Source organism: Hyalella azteca, unplaced genomic scaffold (assembly GCF_000764305.2).
Source record: "Hyalella azteca isolate HAZT.00-mixed unplaced genomic scaffold, Hazt_2.0.2 contig5386, whole genome shotgun sequence".
NCBI lineage: Eukaryota > Metazoa > Arthropoda > Malacostraca > Amphipoda > Hyalellidae > Hyalella > Hyalella azteca.
In genome coordinates, this window is record NW_025935579.1 from 640,983 (window position 1) to 660,712 (window position 19,730).

The 19,730-nt window shown below is 36.6% G+C and overlaps 1 protein-coding gene across 3 annotated transcripts; it reads left to right on the forward strand.

Moving 5' to 3' along the window:
* Positions 1-3,469: 3,469 nt before the first annotated feature.
* On the forward strand, positions 3,470-19,206 carry LOC108668900 (golgin subfamily A member 1). 3 transcript variants are annotated; one of them, XM_047880413.1, is made up of 17 exons: positions 3,470-4,080; positions 4,392-4,517; positions 4,733-4,811; positions 7,925-7,936; positions 8,669-8,757; positions 9,247-9,443; positions 9,858-9,933; positions 10,239-10,403; positions 10,749-11,039; positions 11,354-11,488; positions 11,819-11,929; positions 12,247-12,408; positions 13,421-13,537; positions 13,956-14,091; positions 14,331-14,494; positions 14,690-14,807; positions 17,197-19,206. In XM_047880413.1, exons 1-17 carry the CDS (start codon positions 3,667-3,669, stop codon positions 17,208-17,210), a joined length of 2,406 nt encoding a protein of 801 aa, XP_047736369.1. In that variant the 5' UTR covers positions 3,470-3,666; the 3' UTR covers positions 17,211-19,206. The 3 variants fall into 3 exon arrangements, with proteins under 3 accessions (XP_047736369.1, XP_018011647.2, XP_047736367.1); XM_018156158.2 differs by having other exon boundaries at positions 14,690-19,206; XM_047880411.1 differs by lacking the exon at positions 7,925-7,936 and having other exon boundaries at positions 14,690-19,206.
* Positions 19,207-19,730: the final 524 nt, after the last annotated feature.

Consider the following 19,730-nt stretch of genomic DNA (forward strand, 5'->3'; position numbering starts at 1 on the left):
TTTGATATATATTTGATATAGATATCGAAATAAATTCAATATATATATTTGAAATACCTAAACTTTGATATAGATTTGCAATATATTAGACATTAATTTGAAATAAATTTACTTAAAATGATACACTTAAAAAATGTGTCCAACTTCCCACAGGAGCAAAAATGAGCATAGTTAATGCAAACCAAACAAAAGGAAAATGACACGGCATTCGCACAAAATAAAGGACAGCGAATCAGGTTTATAGGAAGTTTGAGAAATACTTAATGAAAGATGAGTATGATGCTTCTGGAGACACTGATTAGTTGGCGGCACAAAACTGTAGTTCGTAAGTATCACAGAGTGACGACCACCGCTCGGAACAGCCCCATGAATCTAAGAAATCTGACGAGCTTGTTTGCCCAGTCTCGGACATTGACTTGTCCGCACAAGCTGGACAAGAGGCAACCGCACTGCGTCGAAAAATAAATAATTCAAGATTACCTTTATTATTATAAAAGATTGTTTGGAAATAATATTTAGCTTGGAAATGACAGAAATAATCAGTGAGAAATTTATAATTTCTCACATTTTAATAGGGAAACTTCATGTTTATTATACTACAAGTAATGATCTTTATTTAATTATAGCCATGTTGAAATGTTTTTTTTTTTTTGTGAAGCCCGCTTCTAGATCATTAATGCTTTTATATACATCCTCATATTGTTAGGGATGCTCGTCGCTTCCATCAGATCTTAAAATGTAAAAGTTTAATAGATACAGATTTGTATGAATAATGCCATTCAATATTATTAGCTACATTAAATTGAGGGTGGAACATGGGAATGGCAATGATTAATTTATCTGAAGCAACCTTTGCAAAATTAGTGTCAAACAAGCAAACGGATGTCATGCCAACCGGAACTCAAACACCACAGCAGAGGCCAGAGAGTATTTTATGCAGCTAATGAATTCCGCAAACTTTGCTGGAAGAGAGATTATTGAATTTTAGAAAAAAGGCAGGATAATTCAATGAAGGGTGGTGGCAGAACTGCAATCTTGATACTCTATTGCGATTCGTGCTATGATAACCTACGTAACAATTTTCACATGATAGTTATAATTTTTGCACATTCAAAGTACGCATGACATAACATAACGCACCCAGATTTGGAAACCATAATTGCTCAAATGAAGCAAAAATAAACGACAGACCATTGAATTATCTTGCAAATATATATATTCATATTTTGTATTGTGTAGCATAATTACGCTCTGTAATTATGCCATATTGACCTAATTTGTATAGTCCATTTACGCGCATTGTTATTAGGTATTGATCATGTCAATTTTGCTGGCCCGGAGGATGTCGGTAATGTAGTCCCAACATTGGCATGCAGGATCGTACTGTTGACGTACAGGTTCATACCCTACTTGCCACAACCAGTCCAATTATTCATTAGAAGGCACCGATGGCACATCTGAAGCCATGTTGCCTTCTTTAGCTCTGTAATTCATGTCTGATTGAATTGTGATCTATGAATGAATATTCATTACTGTGCTGACTCATAGAACCTGAGTCCTGAGTTGACGCGTTAGCAATCTAGGCAACTCATATCCAACCACAACACAATGTGGATACACGTTTGTGTGTACGGTCAGTGTGATTACGTAATTTGCGTTGCAGCGCATCCATATTTAAACTATTTTAGCTTTCTAAAAGTACGGCGCATGGCGCATTTTTTTACCGGCATAGTACGGCGCACTGCGCAGGACGTTAAAATGACAATATAAATTTGTCCGCACACCTGGCACATCTTTCTGACCATGGCGGACAAGCTTTACTGCATCCTGATCCATCCAACATACCGGAAACCTTACTTTTTTCTAATTAGTTGGCCAAAGACTAGCAAATATATTTAATGCAAAAATTTCAATCTATATGTGTCAGCAAGATCTTCTGAAGGAGTAAATTTTGCTACTGAAGCGTTGCCAAAGATCTTGCAATATTCATCCACTTTCTGCACAGTGGAGTCTTCTGGCAATACTGTTAAGATAAGAGATATTGTTTAAATTCGTAGCAATCACCCTCTTGTACTTTGAAATTTTGGAAAAGTTATTTCTTTGATTGTTGGTAACCATAACCTTGTTTGTTCTATAGAATTAGTTACAGACTCTGGAAAAGTCATTCGTTACCAAACTGTATCTGTTAGAAGTTAGCTTGAAAGTCTCTCAACCTGGGCAAACAATATCTGTCTAAACTATCAAATTCCTGTGTAGACCATGCTATAAAGCTTTTGAAAAGGCTCCTCCTGCCTTACTTAAAAAAACAATTTCTTTTTGAATATTTTGTATCACATAGTCTAATTATGCTCTGTAATTATGCCGCATTGACTTAATTTATGTTGTCTGTTTATGCACATTGGTATTACGTAATCATGTCCATTTTTCTGGCTGGTAGGATGTCATGGATGTAACATAGTCCCAATGTAGACGTACGTTGTTTGCACTATTATACTGGTTGTAAATTTGTCCGGGATGTAGGTATTTATTAGAAGGCACCAAAAGCACGTCTCAAGCCATGTCACCTTCTTTACTTCTGTAATTCAATTTCACTCAATAATATCAGCACAGTTATGAATATATGTTCATAACTGTGTCAACTCTTATAACCTGTGTTAACACATTAGAAATCTAGTCAACTTCAACCACCACATGATGCTGATATACGTTCATGTGGGCAGCGCATTCATTTTTAAACTGTTATAAAGCACAGCACATGACACATTTTTGTACAGGCCTAGTACGGTACACTGCGCAGAGTGATGAAATGACAATATTAATTCCTGCGCACCTGGCACATCTTCCTGACCATGAGCCATGAAGAGCCATTTACACGCCAGACTGGAATATTGGGCAGATTCCAGATTTTTTCAAAGAAAGCAGCTGAAAAAGGCTATTAATGGGTGAATTTTCAAAATTGTAGGTGAAATTTTCGTCCTCCCTGTGTTTTTCTAAACCGTAAGTGAAAATTGACAGTTCACAGGCAATTTTACAAAATCATATGTGAACATCTGCTACCTCCTGTCTCTCAACTTCTTGCACCGCTGAACAAGAGGTGTGCAGCTGGAGGCCTGCAAATTGCCTCAAATCTGCCCTGTGCCAACATCAACCTTCTGAATGCTTTAAATATTGTCAACCTGGCACCTAAGCAGCTGTACTCAATTGTAATTTTTTTATGGTTTGTATTTGAAAGAAGGTATGGTAATCAGCATTTATGTCCAGTTGAGAGTTTGGTTTTCCTATAAAATTTTGAAGAGCAACATAAGAAGATTTTTACTGTATTTTTGAGAGGCAAAGACCTGTGCTCTTACGCAAGGTGGCTACATGTGTCTAGCCCTTGAGTTATCCAGTGTAGGTTGATGTTGGAATTGCTCAAAGCATTCTAGATATTCATGACAGGAATTCTTATTAACATCTTTTATTATTTCTACAGCACCAGGTCAATAGTTCACAGGATACTCATCTACATTTACCATTGATTGGTCTTGAAAATGGAATTTTAAAAATTTGTTTTTAATTGAATAATTATCATCATGCATGATTGCCTTGATTTTTCTGATTCTAGTTTCTAAAGCTTGTTTGAACTAAGAATTATTTGGTTTGATTGTAAAGACTTCAAAATCCGAAATGTTTGGTAATTTGAAGAGCAAGCTTGAAGGAGTAGCAGATCTTAAAAAATATGCTGCTCCTCAAAACCTTGCCAATTCAGTAATAGGTTCTCGCCAACGTTCTGGCAGTCACACTCCTTCAATTCCTGCCAGTCCTGCTGTTCCTGTAAATCCAGGAACACTGGTCACCAATGTATTGTCCTCACAAATCCAAGCAAATGGAAGCAGGAAAGGTCCTCCATCTTCTTTACCTAGTATATCTCACAGTCCCCTTTCAAATTCATCATCTCGGTCACATTCTCGGGAAGCTTCCTTAACATCATTGCCACTGTCTCCGGGTTTTTCACCAATTCCTTCCCTAGATGGCAAGGATTCAACACCAAGATCTGACAGTCCGATGTCACCTACACCACCAACTCCTACTAAACAGCAGGTTAACTATTAAACAATGCTGAATTTTATTTCACCTAATTTAAATTTAAATTTGTGGTCTAAAAAAAATCTTCTTTATATAATGATGGCTCTGTGGAGCATGTATAATGAAAATAACCTTTTTTTGTCATTAACACAATAAATTTGGCTATTGGCAATGTGATGATTTTTGCTATAAATTTAATGAATTGACTTTCCATCCAAGAGCTAGAAAACTTCCATAGGATTCAACTCCTCTATCAAAGAGAATTATTGTTCCTACATGATAGCTTGCACTAACAATTAAAGCACTAATATTTCATTGTTTCACAGGACACTCTAGCTCGGGAGGTTGTGAAGCTAAGAGCTGCTTTAGAGCAGCAACAAGATGCTCACCTTGCCAGATTGTCTGCAAAGGAGACTGAATGGAGGGGAAAATGTAGCCATCTTACAGATAAGGTCAGTAAAAGTATATATATATATTATCAGTTTTTAAGTTTATTTTATCATGTTTTTGCTGTTATGAGCTCTGTGGGATCTCAATTTATGTGAAGATTATCAATTGTTTCATTGCGCTGGGTAGAAATGAAAAAAAATCCAGCATAAAACATTTCCCATTTTTACCAGCTTCTTTCCAAATAAATTATATGTCTTGAAACTACTCTCAATTTCAGGTTTCTGAAATACAAGAAGCACTTCAAAAAAAAGACATTACTATTTCATCACTGCAGAAGGAGCTTGATGCTTCCAAAGGTGAGCTTGTTTTTTTCATCATTACTTTTCAAATCCGCATTAGATGTACATTTTAAATATTCAGCAATGCATACAGTATTTGTTTAAATTACCTAGTTGTTGTAGATTAGTTAACAAGTAGATAAGTAATTTGTTAGTAGATTAGTTTTAATGGTATGGCACTTGGAAAGAAAAAAAATTCATCTCACAGGGAGCATCTATATGCCTAATCAATAAATTTCTAGATTCAAGTTCCTTCTTCATCACTGAACAAGAGGACCATTATGAACTGGGAAGGACTCATCTTATATACTATACAATACCAAAATATATAACATTTTTGCTGCAATGCTTATTGCCCTGTCCTCTAAACACCTTTCATATAGTCAAATAATAATGATTCATTTCTCTTAACTATTTCACAAGTCATTTAGAAACCATCACAAAAATATAAAATAAAATAAAGTAGTCCTCAGATATTTACTTCATACCAAGGTACATTTTTGTGAGTTTATCTGAATTTTTGGTAGATTTTTGGTAATTTTCAACATATCAGTATAGAAGCAATAAACTTCATAGTAGTGTCGAGTAACAATTTCTTTTTAGCCTTCAATTTCTTATTAATCTTCAACTTCATTCCAGCATGTTAGGGTAAATCTAATTTGCTTATTGTAGTCTCTCAAAGTGAAAAAAACACACATTAAACCTAAAAAATGTTCCTTCTTTAAATGAAAGTTGAATACACTAAACTTTGTAATGCTATAACTCTAATTTCAATGTCATTTTTTTGTGTAAACCAACTCTAAAGTCCATGAAAAGAATTTGACAGATGATTTGTTTGAAAGGCACACTGTCCAGTGTCTGAAATGAAGGGAGTGCAAAGTCCATGGATTTGTTTTTACAACACTGACATTTTGTCTCCTTAAATAGACTAATAGGTATATTTACATAGGCTCTTCTAACATATTTAATAAAGGCTGGTAGGTAATTGAAATACAAGATCAAACCTTCTATTTATGTATTCGTTTTTAGCTAATAATACAATCAGAAAATGTTTTCGGGCATTTTTTTTTAATGATAACCCAATGGGTTGCTTAATGAAAACATGTTTTTTGAATCTATTATTTTTTCATTCCTAAGTAAAATTGGCTAGTAGTACAATCCATGAATTTTTTTGCCTATGCAGTAGTAAAAGGCTCACATTTAAAAAAAAATTTCAAAGTGCCTTGTCCATTTTTTCAAAAGTTTTGACAAGAAAAATGAAAAGTGTTTTTTTTTTTGTCAAGATCATTTCTAGTCTTGGACTCTAAAAAAAATATTTTTCAGTTTTTTCCCATATCTTTTGAAAAATTGTACTTGGCACTGTGAAATTTGTACCAAACCTCATGAGTACGTACTACTAGTGTAGGTATATGCTCAAAAATTGCTAGGCTTGTAATGCCATTAGTTTTGTACTTTGTAGTGAGGAGCCTAAATTATTCTAAATTGAAAAAAAACAACAAATGCTTAAAAATCCCAGTGTATGCATGTCAAGATTTGAGTTTGCTGAAGGAGCTCAACATGGTTAAACTTAAGGAGCTAAACTGGTTACTTGGCAAAACAGACAAAGGTCTGCAGTCCTGGCTCCCCCATTTCACACACTTGACTGGAGGCTTTTACTAATGACTAATATTTTCATAACTGGTTTTATTGACTTTTGACCAATTCATGAAAAAAATAACATCAAACACGAAGTTATAGTCTCAAAAACATTGTGTCTAAGTAAAATTATAATACATTTTTTAAAGACTAATGTGGGTTCTTTTTATATTTCACTTTGAGAAAATGCAGTATGCAAATTAAATTAACCACAATGTTGCAATTGACAATAAAGTTGAAATTGATTTTAAAGTTACAGTTCAGGTTGGGATAACATAAAATAGTTACAAAAAAATCCCTGTTACGTATATTTCTCTATCAATGATGTGACAAAAATGACCAAAAAAGTGTCCAAGAACATATACAAAAGTGCAAAACTGCGAAATGTACTTTGATGTGAAGGAAATATCTAGTGGCTACTTTTTGGATTTCATTGAATTATAATAGGTCTGGAATGACCATAGAACAAATTGGGGGCCTAATAATGCATAACTAATTTTTAAATGGGTACTTTTTTTTTCTACCCACTAATGCCTTGGGCTGATTTTAGAGTCTGGGACTATATACCTATATACATTCATATACATATTTATGAAGTGTACTTGCATATTACTCTAATAATAGGTATATACCTATATATATATATATAAATATATATTATTAAAATAGAAGAGTTATTGTTAGGCTGAGTTATTGACACATCAGGTTGGTAGTTTTAAAGCATGAGAGACATCAAGTAATAGGTGTGATGGACAATAACTTGTGCACGACTCGTACAAGATGTTTGCAGTAGCTAAATACCAAAGAGTTCCTTCAATTGGTTGGAGCTGAGAAATTTTCTTTAACATCTTCACTCATACATAACTTATTACTTTAACTGGCTTTAACTTTTATTAACTTTAACTGGCCTGCATACATAACTTATTAAAATTTCCTAAATGGATCTGTGATCTTATTTTTTCAATAATATTTATTGCCCAAGAATAAAGAACGTGTTAGAAGTGTGCCAATTAATATAATTATTCTCCTCATATTGATTAGTGGAAAAATCATGATTTATTGATCTCCATCCTCACTATGTATATTTATTTTCATTTGTTCAATTGATTTTATAAAAGTACCTATTCTACATTCAACTCATTTTTGGTTAGAAATTTTCCATGAAGTTGCTTGCTTACATTTTGTTTTTCATTTTATCTTATACACAATTATTGTTTCATTTTTGTCTGATAAAATTAATTGGTCGGAAATGCTAAGTTATATAGGTGTATCAGGCTGAAATTATGAAATGTTCTACAAATATTTTTATTTAAATTTGTTAGACTCAAACATTTTGTAATGCATGCTCATTCACTGTTAAGAATATCTTCTAATGTTACTTGGTCTCACCATTTTTAGCTGGTTCTTGCTGGTAATTATTTCTTCTCATTAGTTGCTGTACCAAGCAATGCCTTGCCAATAGTAATGTTGATGCATTTGAAATCTTTCTTTTTCAGAACGAAATGAAGGTAAGCACATTGCCTGCCTAGGTTCTTACTGCTCTGAATGGTTTCTGGTCAGTAAACTTCAAACGCCTGCATAGACTTGAAGAATATAAATAAGTTTGGACTAATCTTATTAAATTTCTGGTCTCAGATCTCCTGGTCAATGAATGGAACTGATTTTGGTGTTACATGCATGTTTATTTGGTTTTAACCCATTAATGACGAGAATTATTTTCTGAATTTTTTTTCGGTTCCTTGTGAGAATATTATCATTTGTGATGGTAATAAGCAAAAAGTATGTTCATATATTTATTTTTCGTTGTATGTGAAAAATTATAGCTTGGTTCCATATGGAACCGCTCGGCATTAATGGGTTAATCTATTTTTTTGAACATTTTTAGCTCTAAAATTCATTAGATTACCAAAATTGTAAAAATTCCTAGGAATTTGTATTAAGGAGTTATAAATGAACAGTGAAAGCTGAAGATATTGAATAATGCAGCATTGGTAGACAATTTTTGGTTTAACTGCAAATATGGTCTGAGCAGCAGTTAACAATTCATTTTTAAATGAACTGAAAGGATGCCTCCTTATGCAAGGTATTGCTGTATTCTTGTTTTCAAACAGAGAGCATGTATTGCATTATAGATTTTCAATTTTGAATTGTGGGATTCAAGTTAAAAGTAATATTAAATTAATAACTTTATTCAATTATGAATTAAAAGATAGGAGATAATTTTGTTCTGATATGCCCAGAGCTGACAAAGCGCCTTCAAGATGTGCAAGAAGACTGCGATGAGCTTGAGGGACTCAGTGTACAAGAAGCTGCCAAAATCAAACACATGGTAGGTATCAAACTATAATATATAGTAGTTAAATTACATATAGTTTTTTATATATGGTTTCATAGTTTTAATATATTTTTAATGTCAAACTATTGTTTGAAAATACCTATGGTTACTGTGTTCATCTAATTATTTTTTGAAGAAAAATTTTCAGTTTTTTTATGCTTGTTCTCATTAACTTTCTTCTTTGGTGTATGATGGCACTGATGTCTAATAGAAAGATGTCTTATCATATTTGAAGTTGCTCACGCATTTCACTAATTATGGTATGTCAACATAGATTTATGTATCACTAATAATGGAACATTATTCTCTGGTAGGCCGCAAAATTATCTGAAACATGATATACGGTACTTTTAGTCTCTTAAAATATTTTCAACATATTGACTATTGAGAAATTCTTTGACCTATAAAATAAATATATTAAACTTGAGTTTACATGCCATTTGTGTTGCCTGTTTAGCTTGGCTTAATGTTTGTTATTTTCAGCTCCTGAACACAAGCACAGAGCTTGAGTCAGCTCGGTGTCAGCTGCGTGAGCGCGCTGTGACCCAGGCAGCTCTGGAGGCAGACCTACAGACAGCGCAGCACAAGAGCAGACAGCAAATAACGCAGCTGCAGCACAAGGTCGAGCAGCTGCAGCAGGAGGTGCGCCACCTCGAGCAGTGTCGACAGCAGCAGCTCAGGTAATTATCCCACTAATACACTATTCCAGGAATCATTTATTATTTATTTTAGGTTTCACTTCTGCATATAAGTTGCGATTCTAGTCTTTAGATAATTTTACATGTAGAGTGGGATGATAATGGCATAGGACTTGTTTCTACATCTGTTCAAGAGTTATGGAAATGCATGGCCACAAGAAACAAAAAAAGGAAGCTTAGTACATGAGCAAGTTTGCTTATCAAGTTTCTTTCATTTCTTGTGAGGGAAGAATTGAACATTGAACGAATTGAACATGCTGGATAGATTGAATGTTGAATTCTGATATTATACATATGAATATTGAATTCTGATATTATACATACCGGTATTCAAAATTAATATATTCAGATTAATATTCATTGTAATTCAATGTTGATTTATGACATTGAACGCAGAACTAGCAGTGATGACTGTGGCCTGAAAGAACTTCAAGAACAACACGCCGATCGGGAAAAGTCTTTATTAGACAAGGTTAGTATTTGTAAGATTCCTTCCAATGAACAGTCCTTTATGAATGAGTCTATCACAGGAGTCCAAGCATCCACTTAACCTGTCTTGAGGACATCTTTGTTTCAGTCTTGGTTTCGCTCTGATGGATTCTCAAGAAAGGTTTAAAAAGTGGCAGATAAGCTTACGGTGCAGAAGTTTGCTGGTTTGCAGCTGACATTTAATTATACTTGTTTTGAAATATTGGCACACTTTATCATGACAGATATTCGATGTTTTTGTGTTTTTATATTGAAGTATTCAATATGAAAATGCGACCGCTGGTTCAGGTTGAGGAGTGGCGCAGCAAATGCAGCAGCCTGGAGGCAGAGCTGAGTGCAGAGCAGGCAGCTCGGCAGGAGGAGCTAATGCAGCACCAGCAACACCAGCAGCAGTGCGGGCCTCAACTCGAGGCTGAACGCACCAAGCACGCTGCTGCAATATCTACTCTGCAGGTATTACTGACTCATACTCATAATATACTTATCAATTTAAAAACCATTGCGTTTTCATCAATTACATAAATGAAAAAAAAAAATGATTACCGAATTTTTTTTCAGACGAAACATGAGCTTTCTCAGTTGATTGTAACCTGGTCACACTGATGTTGTTATCAGTTAAATAAACGGAAAATGATTTTATTGTTTTTAGCGCATTTTATCATTTATGGGAAAAATGCCCTATTGTGCTCGTCATGTCCGTCCGTCCGTCTGTCAGTCCGTGACTTCACGTTTTCGTCGACGAGAAAATGCGCTCTCTGTCACTCACTGCAGTGAGTACTGAGTTATATTTTTCCACAGGCGGAGCACAGGAGCGAGGTGGACAGACTCCAGGAGCGGCTCATCAAAGAGAAAGAGAAGACCTGCCAACGCGTCACCGAGGAGCGCGAGCGAGCCAAGAAGGAGGCCCTGCTGGAGGTTGAAAAGTGCAAGGAGGAAGTGAGGAAGGTGCAGGAAGAGTGCAGACTTAAAGAGATAAGTTTTGAGGAGGAGCTCGTGAGGCAGAAGAAGGCATTGGAAGAAGAGAAGCGATGTGTCATTGAAGAAAGAGACAAGGAGAAAGTCGCCGCGAAACAGATGCAGCAGCAGCTCGTGAGTTACTACATTTGCTGGTCAATTTTTCTCACTTCTTTATGGTATAACAACTATAGCATAGAAATGCCTATGATTTTTATATTCTTTATATACCCATTGCATTTGCAGAGAGAAGCCCTCAGTAATAATTCCTCTGACATAATATTTGGCAGTAGCATTCTTCCAACGCTATAAAAATGATACTCCTGTCTGTGTCATTCCTCCTCTGGCACTATCATTCCACTTTTGGCACTATCATCCCACTCCTGTCAGTACCTGTCTACTCCTGTCAGTATCATCCCACTGCTGTCACTAACACGCCAACATCGCAGGCAGCGGCGCTGGCAGCACGGGACGCAGCGTGCCAGGATGCAGAGGCAGCAAGAGGCGCCGCGCGCACGGCAGAGCAGCGCTACCAGCAGCTGCAGAATCTCCTCGAGGAAGTACAGCAACAAAAACAAACGCAGGTGTATTTATGCGTCAGTTAACGATTTTTTCCATTTATTACATGTGACGTAAAAATTTATTTTATTGTTGTCTTTTTGATATCCTTTCCTGCATCATAATGTTCATCGGCTTAGAGGAACGTTCATCCAATATTATTTGTTTTTGAAGACGGTATGATTGACCTTTTCAAACTATCAATACAATATTTTTCTTCATGATTGATGACCAGTGCCCAGCCATACAATTTTACAACGCTCAGTTCAAAGTTCAGCTAACTGTTCGTGTATTGTCCCGTCATATTCTGTGAACTTTCCGTGAATAATATGTTACTCACAGCGTATATGGCGCAGGTCGCTGCTGAAAAGGCTAAATCCGAGCGCCTGCAGTCAGCCCTGTCAGCTGAACGAGCTGAGAAGCAGAGCCTGGAAACTGCAAAGCTGGAGCTGGAAAACAAGCAGCAGGTATAGCGGCATTCTTCATGTTTCTCCTTGAATTTTCTTATCTTTAATTTTTTATATTTTTTATTGTACTCTAAAATTGAACTATGAATTGTATCTTGAGCTCCTATTTTGTACAAGACTATTAAAAATCTGAAAATTGTATTAAAGTTCACTAAATAGTTTTTCACAGTGCGCTCGTATAACTTGTGTGAAATATTTCGTTTATCAATGCGTGATTATGCTTCTAAAATGCATTGAAAAGGCCAAATTTTCCTTTACGAGCTGGTATTGCCGACTAATGCCTTGTGTTTGCTGACACGTGCCGCATGACTGTTCAGGTGCTGCTGAGCGAGAAGACAAAGCTGTCGGAGCACCTGGACGAGTTCGCCGCCCGCGTCACGACGCTGCAGGGCGAGCGCGACGAGCAACTCCTGCACACGGCGCACCTCAGGGAGAGCCTCGAGCAGCTGCAGCAGCAGCTCAGGCAGTCCCAACAAAAGGTCCGTAATAATTTGCTCTGTATTAGTAGTTACTCTCATTATACATGGCGCCTGTCGCGGCTGAAACTGCTAACTGAGCGCCTGCTGCAGCAGCTCAGGCAGTCCCAACAAAAGGTCCGTAATAATTTGTTCCTTATTGGTAGTCTACGCTCGGTGTATATGGCACATGTTACGTCTGAAAACGCTAACTGAGCGCCTACAGCAGCAGCACAGGCAGTCCCAACAAAAGGCCCGTAATAATTTGTTCTGTATTAGTAGGTTACCTCTTAGTATAAATGGCGCATGGCGCGGTTGAATACGATAACTTTGCGAATGCCGTAAGCCTTTTCTAAAGGTCAAACTCTCGCATTAATAAATCATTGAACTAAGAAGGAACCTAGAATATACTACGGATGATCGCAATATTTGATGAATTTGCCGATGAGGGATAAATTTTCAAACATGTATTGGGATTTGTTTTGTAAATCAAATTTAGTTCCGCGCCGCGAACCTAGGAAAAAATTTCTTTGTTTAGATTACGCTTTTACATATCAATAAGGCTGCTTCAACTCTCCATTATAGAAGAACCATTTATGAGAAATAATTGATGGTTAACCTTATTATTTTCTGTAAATAATACAGCCATGTCCACTGTGCCACGACCACGAGTTTAACCTTAGTTAGTCTGCATGTATGTATCACACAATTGTACAGAGTGTTTTGACATTTGTATTTTTGCATGTCGATAAGAGTTGATAGATACAATTCCACACCCCCATTCATATTGTTTCCATTCGCTGTGCTGGTAAAGAAGCCAAAAATGCTGTTTCTCAAGTATCTCAACCATGTGGTAACATAAATCGTTCCTCACCGGAATTCAACAAGCATTATCTTCATATTTACCTTATCTGCGATGGTAAAGAAGCCAAATTTGCTACATTTTAACCATTATCATGTTACGTTTATACCACACATTAATCATCCCGTACTAAAATTTTTAGCTTAAATATCCTGTATTTTCTGCGGATGTTAGGCGGGAGAGTGGGAGAGCGACGCCCTCACCTCCTTGCAGGAAGAGCACGCCACCAGAGAGCAGGAGCTGCAGGCCACCGTGCAGCAGCTGCAGCAGGAGCTTCAGGAGAAGCAGCAGGTGATGGGCTTTTCAAGCGTTATCATTAATTAAATTAATCTCATTAATTAAATTAATCATTAATTAAATTATCATTAATAAAAATTAATGAGTGAAACACGCATACGATTGATTTCATTTATGCTCGTTACCGTACCTTCATTTATGGCACTACTTCAAACATTGCGTGGCAAGTGATAGGTATGTTAGTATGCCGTAGGTTTGGTTATGATTCATTTGTGTCTGAAAATTCTATCAGCTAGTGAAACTTTTGCATTGAACAGCATCTTTTGTGCATCTCATCTGGCACGGCAACTCATCGATGTCATATCTGTGGGTGGATTTTTTATCGGACAATAATTACTTTCTTTGTATACTCGATTTAATTGTCTACAAATTTTTCAAACTGGGAATGTTTATTGTTTTTCTATTCTTGCAGACCTTCAAGCTGCAGCAGCAGCGCATAGCAGACATGAAGAAGACCATGCAGCGAGAGCTACGCATCAGTCCTGAGCAGCAGACCGAGCAGACCACGAATGCTGCCTCGCCGCAGCCCAGCAGACACACTACATCTGGTCGAACCTCTAATATTTTATAATGAATTCAAATATTGAAGTTGTCGCGTTTTATTCATTCTTAATTATCTATTACCGTTCATCTTTGTAAAAAAATTAAATATTTTACCAGGCAATTTCCTCAATAAACCACCGAAAGTACATGTCACAGTTTAACAAATTTTCAATTTACGAGTTTATTATTCACAAAATTTGCAGTACGAAATAACGAAATAATATTGGAATTTTTTGCCTATTAGATATGCCGAGGAGTCACTCGGCTGCGGTCCTCCCCTCCAGCAGCTACGTGACCCGCAGCAGCGCCGAGGTGCCCGCCTTTACCAAGGACGGCCTCGTGGACCCCATCAACCTGGAGTACCTCAAGCACGTCGTGCTCAAGTTCATCACCTCCAGGGAGTATGAAGTGAGTCATGAGTACCTCAAGCACGTGGTGCTCAAGTTCATCACCTCCAGGGAGTATGAGGCGAGTCATGAGTGCGAGAAAGTGCACCTCATGAAGGCAAAATTATTACTACGAGTAAACTAAACTAGCAGCTTTACTACTAGGATGGGTTAGCTAAACTAGCAGCCTGTGTGCTAAGCGAGTATCCATTGCCAGGCGGTGCACCTGACGAAGGCGGTGGCGACATTGCTGCACCTGACGCCTACGGAGCAGCAGCTGCTACAAGACACCCTCAACTGGCGCATGTCCTGGTTTGGCCCCAAGCCTCAGCTCGGTAAAGGCCAGCAGGCGTACTGTATACCGCCGTCCCACTAGCACCTGTTGCTTCTCTTCTTTATACCTTTAATGGATGATTGCGGGTTCAGGAATTAGCGTTTTAATTGGGTTGATAACACAGGAAAATATTTTCTTCCTTCCTCTACCTTTAAATTAAGGGATGATTGCGGGTTCAGGAATTTGCGTTTAAATCGCCTTGGTAATGCATGAAGAAAATAATCTGTTATGTACATGCTCGTGGATTTGTAATTCCTTGTGTGTAATGGAATATCACTGCCCATGCTTTTGATATTAGGAGATATGTCATTTATAAGCTCACGCTATAGCAACGCTATAACCATCACACTAACTTTTTATTGACAATGATGCTGTAAAATTTTATTCATAATATTTTTCATTTAACTCTTCACGCGATATCAAAGTGTTTAATTTTGCATCCTGAAGTCACCTCCACATTCTATTTCTCTGCATGTAGGCTAAACAGGTTTATTGGATTGTAAATATTTTCTATGCTATAATGAACTGCTTTAGTAAATTCTTCTGAGAAAGAATTCTTCCCTGTGAGACGAGTTAATGAAAGGAAGATACTTCATAGATGACTCAGATTTTCTGATTAATTTTATCGAAATGATCATTTTTAATTTGAATTGCGTGATCATTGTGTACTGCGCCCCTATGTTCCCCATATATAAACAAAACGTGTCCATATTCAGTGTGATTTTACGCGCTGTGAATTTGCAAACCGGATGCATTCACCTCAATTTCTTGTGATGATGTCTCCTGTAGGTCTTGTGGTAATGGCCCGTACGATGAGCACGGCGATGTTCCTGCTTATTATGACCAGCGTAGCAATACTCCAGCGTATTATGATCAGCATTACAATTGTTATGGCGCATCATGACTGGCATAGCGATATTTCCAGCGTATTATGTCCTGACTAATGATCATCCTATTTTGTGAGACCTTCCTTTACATGTATATTATACTACTATGTTTTTTTTTACACTAAAATTCTTGAACGTTTGTCAAAATTTTCCGCAAAATCTACTTGTTTTGTGGCGTTATTTATTAGACATGGTTGTTTGTAGTACCTTAAGTACATAATTCGACGAGTTATGTTTCTATTTGAAGACATTCAATGCAAGTTTTCTTGCTTGATTATGTATTTTACAGCAGTGATTAGATCTGGTTAAAATATTTCCCATTATCTTCATCCTGGAAATAAATAACCGCGCTATGCAAGCACTGACTCGCTCCTATGAACCCTGCAGGCAATTTACAGGTAAATTTTTCAACCTATTCTTATTATTAACTTCGGTTCATTGAACTCGGCGCCATTTTCCATGGACCTGAATTGCCTGGCTAACAATCATTTCTAGACGCTTTCTGGCTCAATACAAGGAAAATAAGGGCGAAATTTTCATGACAAAGCTATTGGGTAAATTTTCTGTTGCATGATTTTTTAAACTGTGTGGTCTTCGTTTTCTTTTGGTTTGGTCAGCTATACTTTCGTCTTACACAACTAGAGGATAGTTTTCTTATTTTAACACGATAATGAAGCATCGAAATCTTTTAGTTACTTTAATGTTAGAGAATATTTCGTACTTCGTGAAATATTCTTAGTGAATATTGTGAAGTAATATTCATGATAGATAAAAGGAGTGTGTTGTGAATTACCTCATTTCAGTCACCAGCGTCCCATAGCCAATAGGCACTTGACGTTGAAATAACGTCGATGAAACGTTATATCAACGATGAAACGTTTCATCGAGATCAACACATACGTAATCAACGTCGTTCCAACGTCATTCGCGATAGACGCCTCTTGTGTGTCAGCCTAGTCGCTACTCATATGAATTGTTCCGTTGAACTTTGCCTTGTACTTATTGGCTTAATGCGTTCAATTTTACCTTAGAGTTCCATAATGTCATTCTTGAACTGTGTTGAATAGTACTGAAATATTGTTGTTATTATGACCAGTGGACGTTAATTATGTCTTTCTTGGCCTAACTGATGCATTGAGTACTTCAAGGCGGCAATTTGTCTTGATTTGTAGCATTTTAACATCTTGCTGTATGTTCGTGAATGTTGGGATATTTGTATGTGACTTTACGATCGATCGTACCGCACTCACTACATTATTCTCTCTAATAGAGAGCATTGATTCATGTATCATTTATTCCCTTCCTTTATTCAACAGTTTTCTGAAAATTTAGCGTTCAATTTTTTTCATCATGTCCGCGAGATTCCCTTCTATTGAATTGACTCTCCGTCAAGGTAACTGATAAGTTTTTTTAAACGTCAGCACAAAATCCTCGTATCTAAGTGTGGACGGGACTGGCGTGACTGCACTAGCGATATAATTGCATTAGTTTCTCTGCCTACAGCGGACAACAAGTGAACACACGCGAGCCCGTCGGTGTCGTCCTCTGCTCCCTCTTCTCGTGCCTGGAGATCTCGCTTTGCTTTACACTTCCCTATCCTGCTCGGTACAACTCACGTCCAGTATGTTTACTCTATTTCTGCCGCTCTTATATACGAGTGAGAAATATATACTGTCATAATAGTGATGCACTTTTTGCCGATGTCTGAGTCATCCTGACCCAAGTTGGTGTGGCTAAAGGACGTGTCAATGCTATGTCCGCCCTCTGCTCAGCTGTGGGTGAAAAAGTGTGTTATTATTTGGACAACATGATCCATTGTTTTTTTTTTTAGTTTACTCGTGTGATGATTTCTTGCCGTGTGGGTTACGCTGGGACTGTGCAGTAAATTTGAGTGCTTGTCATGACGTTCATGTTCAATTCAGATGATTACATTTTTTACTGTACTGTGAATTACTGTACCTACTGTACATTTTACTGTGGATTCAATGTGGTTGAATTTTAACACGTAGTAGGGTTCACTTCATTAGCTGTTTTTATTATTTTTTCAATAGCAGTCAGGATATGGCATCTTGTGTTCTCCAAAACTCACTGGTGAGAAACAATTAATAAAATTATTCTGATAGCACTCCAGTTAACAATACAAAAATTGTGAACTTGATTGCTCTCAGTTTGCTTGGTATAAATTGCTCAATATTATTCTAGGCAGCGGTGTCAGTTCTAGTAATTAATTACGCTAATGATGGAGCAATGCTGCATTGTCTTATACCATATCTTATGTTTATTGTCCAGACTCTCCAACGCTCTTTGAGTGTTTAGATTCTCTCTGAACATCCTATTCAAAATTTTTATTTCTGACGGAAACTTTTTTATTGTTTGACTGGCGTTTGACAGCAGATGGCGTCGTAGAGGATAAAAACTTGCCTGACGAAGCATTGTGTGTGCGTAGTTCACTTAGTCATTAAGAAGCGTAGATTGCAAGTTATATTTAATTGCAAAATACTGTCATTTTTGTTGACTATTACCTGAGTTTATTTTGAATGCAAATAATTTTTTTCCGTGTTGAAAAATATTTTAGTTTTATCTGTGAATAAATTAAAGCTTTATGCCTCAGTGAAGGTTAATTACTATGTTGAAAATCGCAGTTTGCATGTGAATTAATTTAGAATAATTCCAAGTCTTGCATAACTGCGAGTTGATAGAGGCAATGAACTACCCAATTAGAATGCATAGTTTACTATTATTTCACGGGCACATAAATATGTTGCCGAATATTTGTTTATATGCGACATTAAGATTAATTCTTTGTAGTTCAACACCTACAGCATAATTTCCAATAATTGCTTCAAACAACCGGTAATGAGCTTTGAGGTTTTGCTAAAAGTCTATTTCATTCAAACATAATTATTGTAAGTGAGCAGATAACGCGTAATTAACATACCTGACCTCACAACGTTTAGTTACACGCGTCTTTGTCATTCTGAAGTCCCAACATCATTATTAACGTATCAATTCTCACTGCTTACTAGCCTCACATCTATGCGAGTGTTCTTTCGACGGAGTATATATATCTGTGTAATATGATAGATTTTTCTCTCATAACAATAATTTGGTCCGTCAACTTTTTTTTGCGTGGTTTCTTTGCCTACTAGCATTGCTTTTGCCCCGTGTTGTGTGTGTTTGATGTCTCGGTTCTTAGGTCCCCTTGGGGGCGAGTCATCTTCAATTTGTCATATTTTTCGCTCTGTGATCACGTGTTATTTATTGAGACCTTTATTGAATTCTGTCTCGTAAAACGTTACCTATCGAACGTTGCAAGCAATTGCTCATCAATTCAGGACTAATTCATTCTCATCATTTTCAACTGCCTCTTTTAATTGTTTATGAAATTCTCATTTTATTCTATACATGAACGTAAGGTTCATTCCAGTTAGTGACAATTTTTAAATGACACGCGCAGAAACGCAGACAACAATTAACTTATCTCGAGGTAATGAATCGGCCGAAGTTTGTGCACGTTTCTTCTTTAACTTATCTTGCTCGTGTGTGCCAAGGTTGTCGATCAAATAATTCCTGCCGTGCCTATTGCGATACTTTGAGTTGTGTAATTGTTCATTGTATCTTAGCATTAAAGCTGTGTAGCTATTAAGTTTTCATCTTGTGATTTGCTATGGTTTTATTACACCCGACATCATGCAAAGCTATGGTACACGCATGATGTTAATCATGTAAACTCTACCTTTATAATAGGATCGTGTAGAGCTTATGGTTATGTTCCCATTATTTGTTGAAAAAGAGCTTTGAACTGCGGTGATGCAGGACATCGTTAATTTTTTATCTTTTATTAGTCAATTTTACTTATAGGCTTTGCTAGGGTTCTATAAGGTAACTTGAATTATTCAGTTTTATGTACTTGTAAGTCATTTTGTACAAGACATTGCTAATGGCCATATGTTATTGTCTCTTTTAAAGACTTCTTCTATGGAATTCAATGTGTAATTTTCATTTATTTCATCATGGTAAGCTTTGCAAGACTTTTA

Coding starts and splice junctions, on each gene's coding strand:
- LOC108668900 (XM_018156158.2), top strand. CDS start 3,667: ATGTTTGGTAATTTGAAGAGCAAGCTTGAAGGAGTAGCAGATCTTAAA. Junction 10,404..10,748: donor CTGCAATATCTACTCTGCAG/GTATTACTGACT, acceptor ATTTTTCCACAG/GCGGAGCACAGGAGCGAGGT. Junction 13,538..13,955: donor AGCTTCAGGAGAAGCAGCAG/GTGATGGGCTTT, acceptor CTATTCTTGCAG/ACCTTCAAGCTGCAGCAGCA.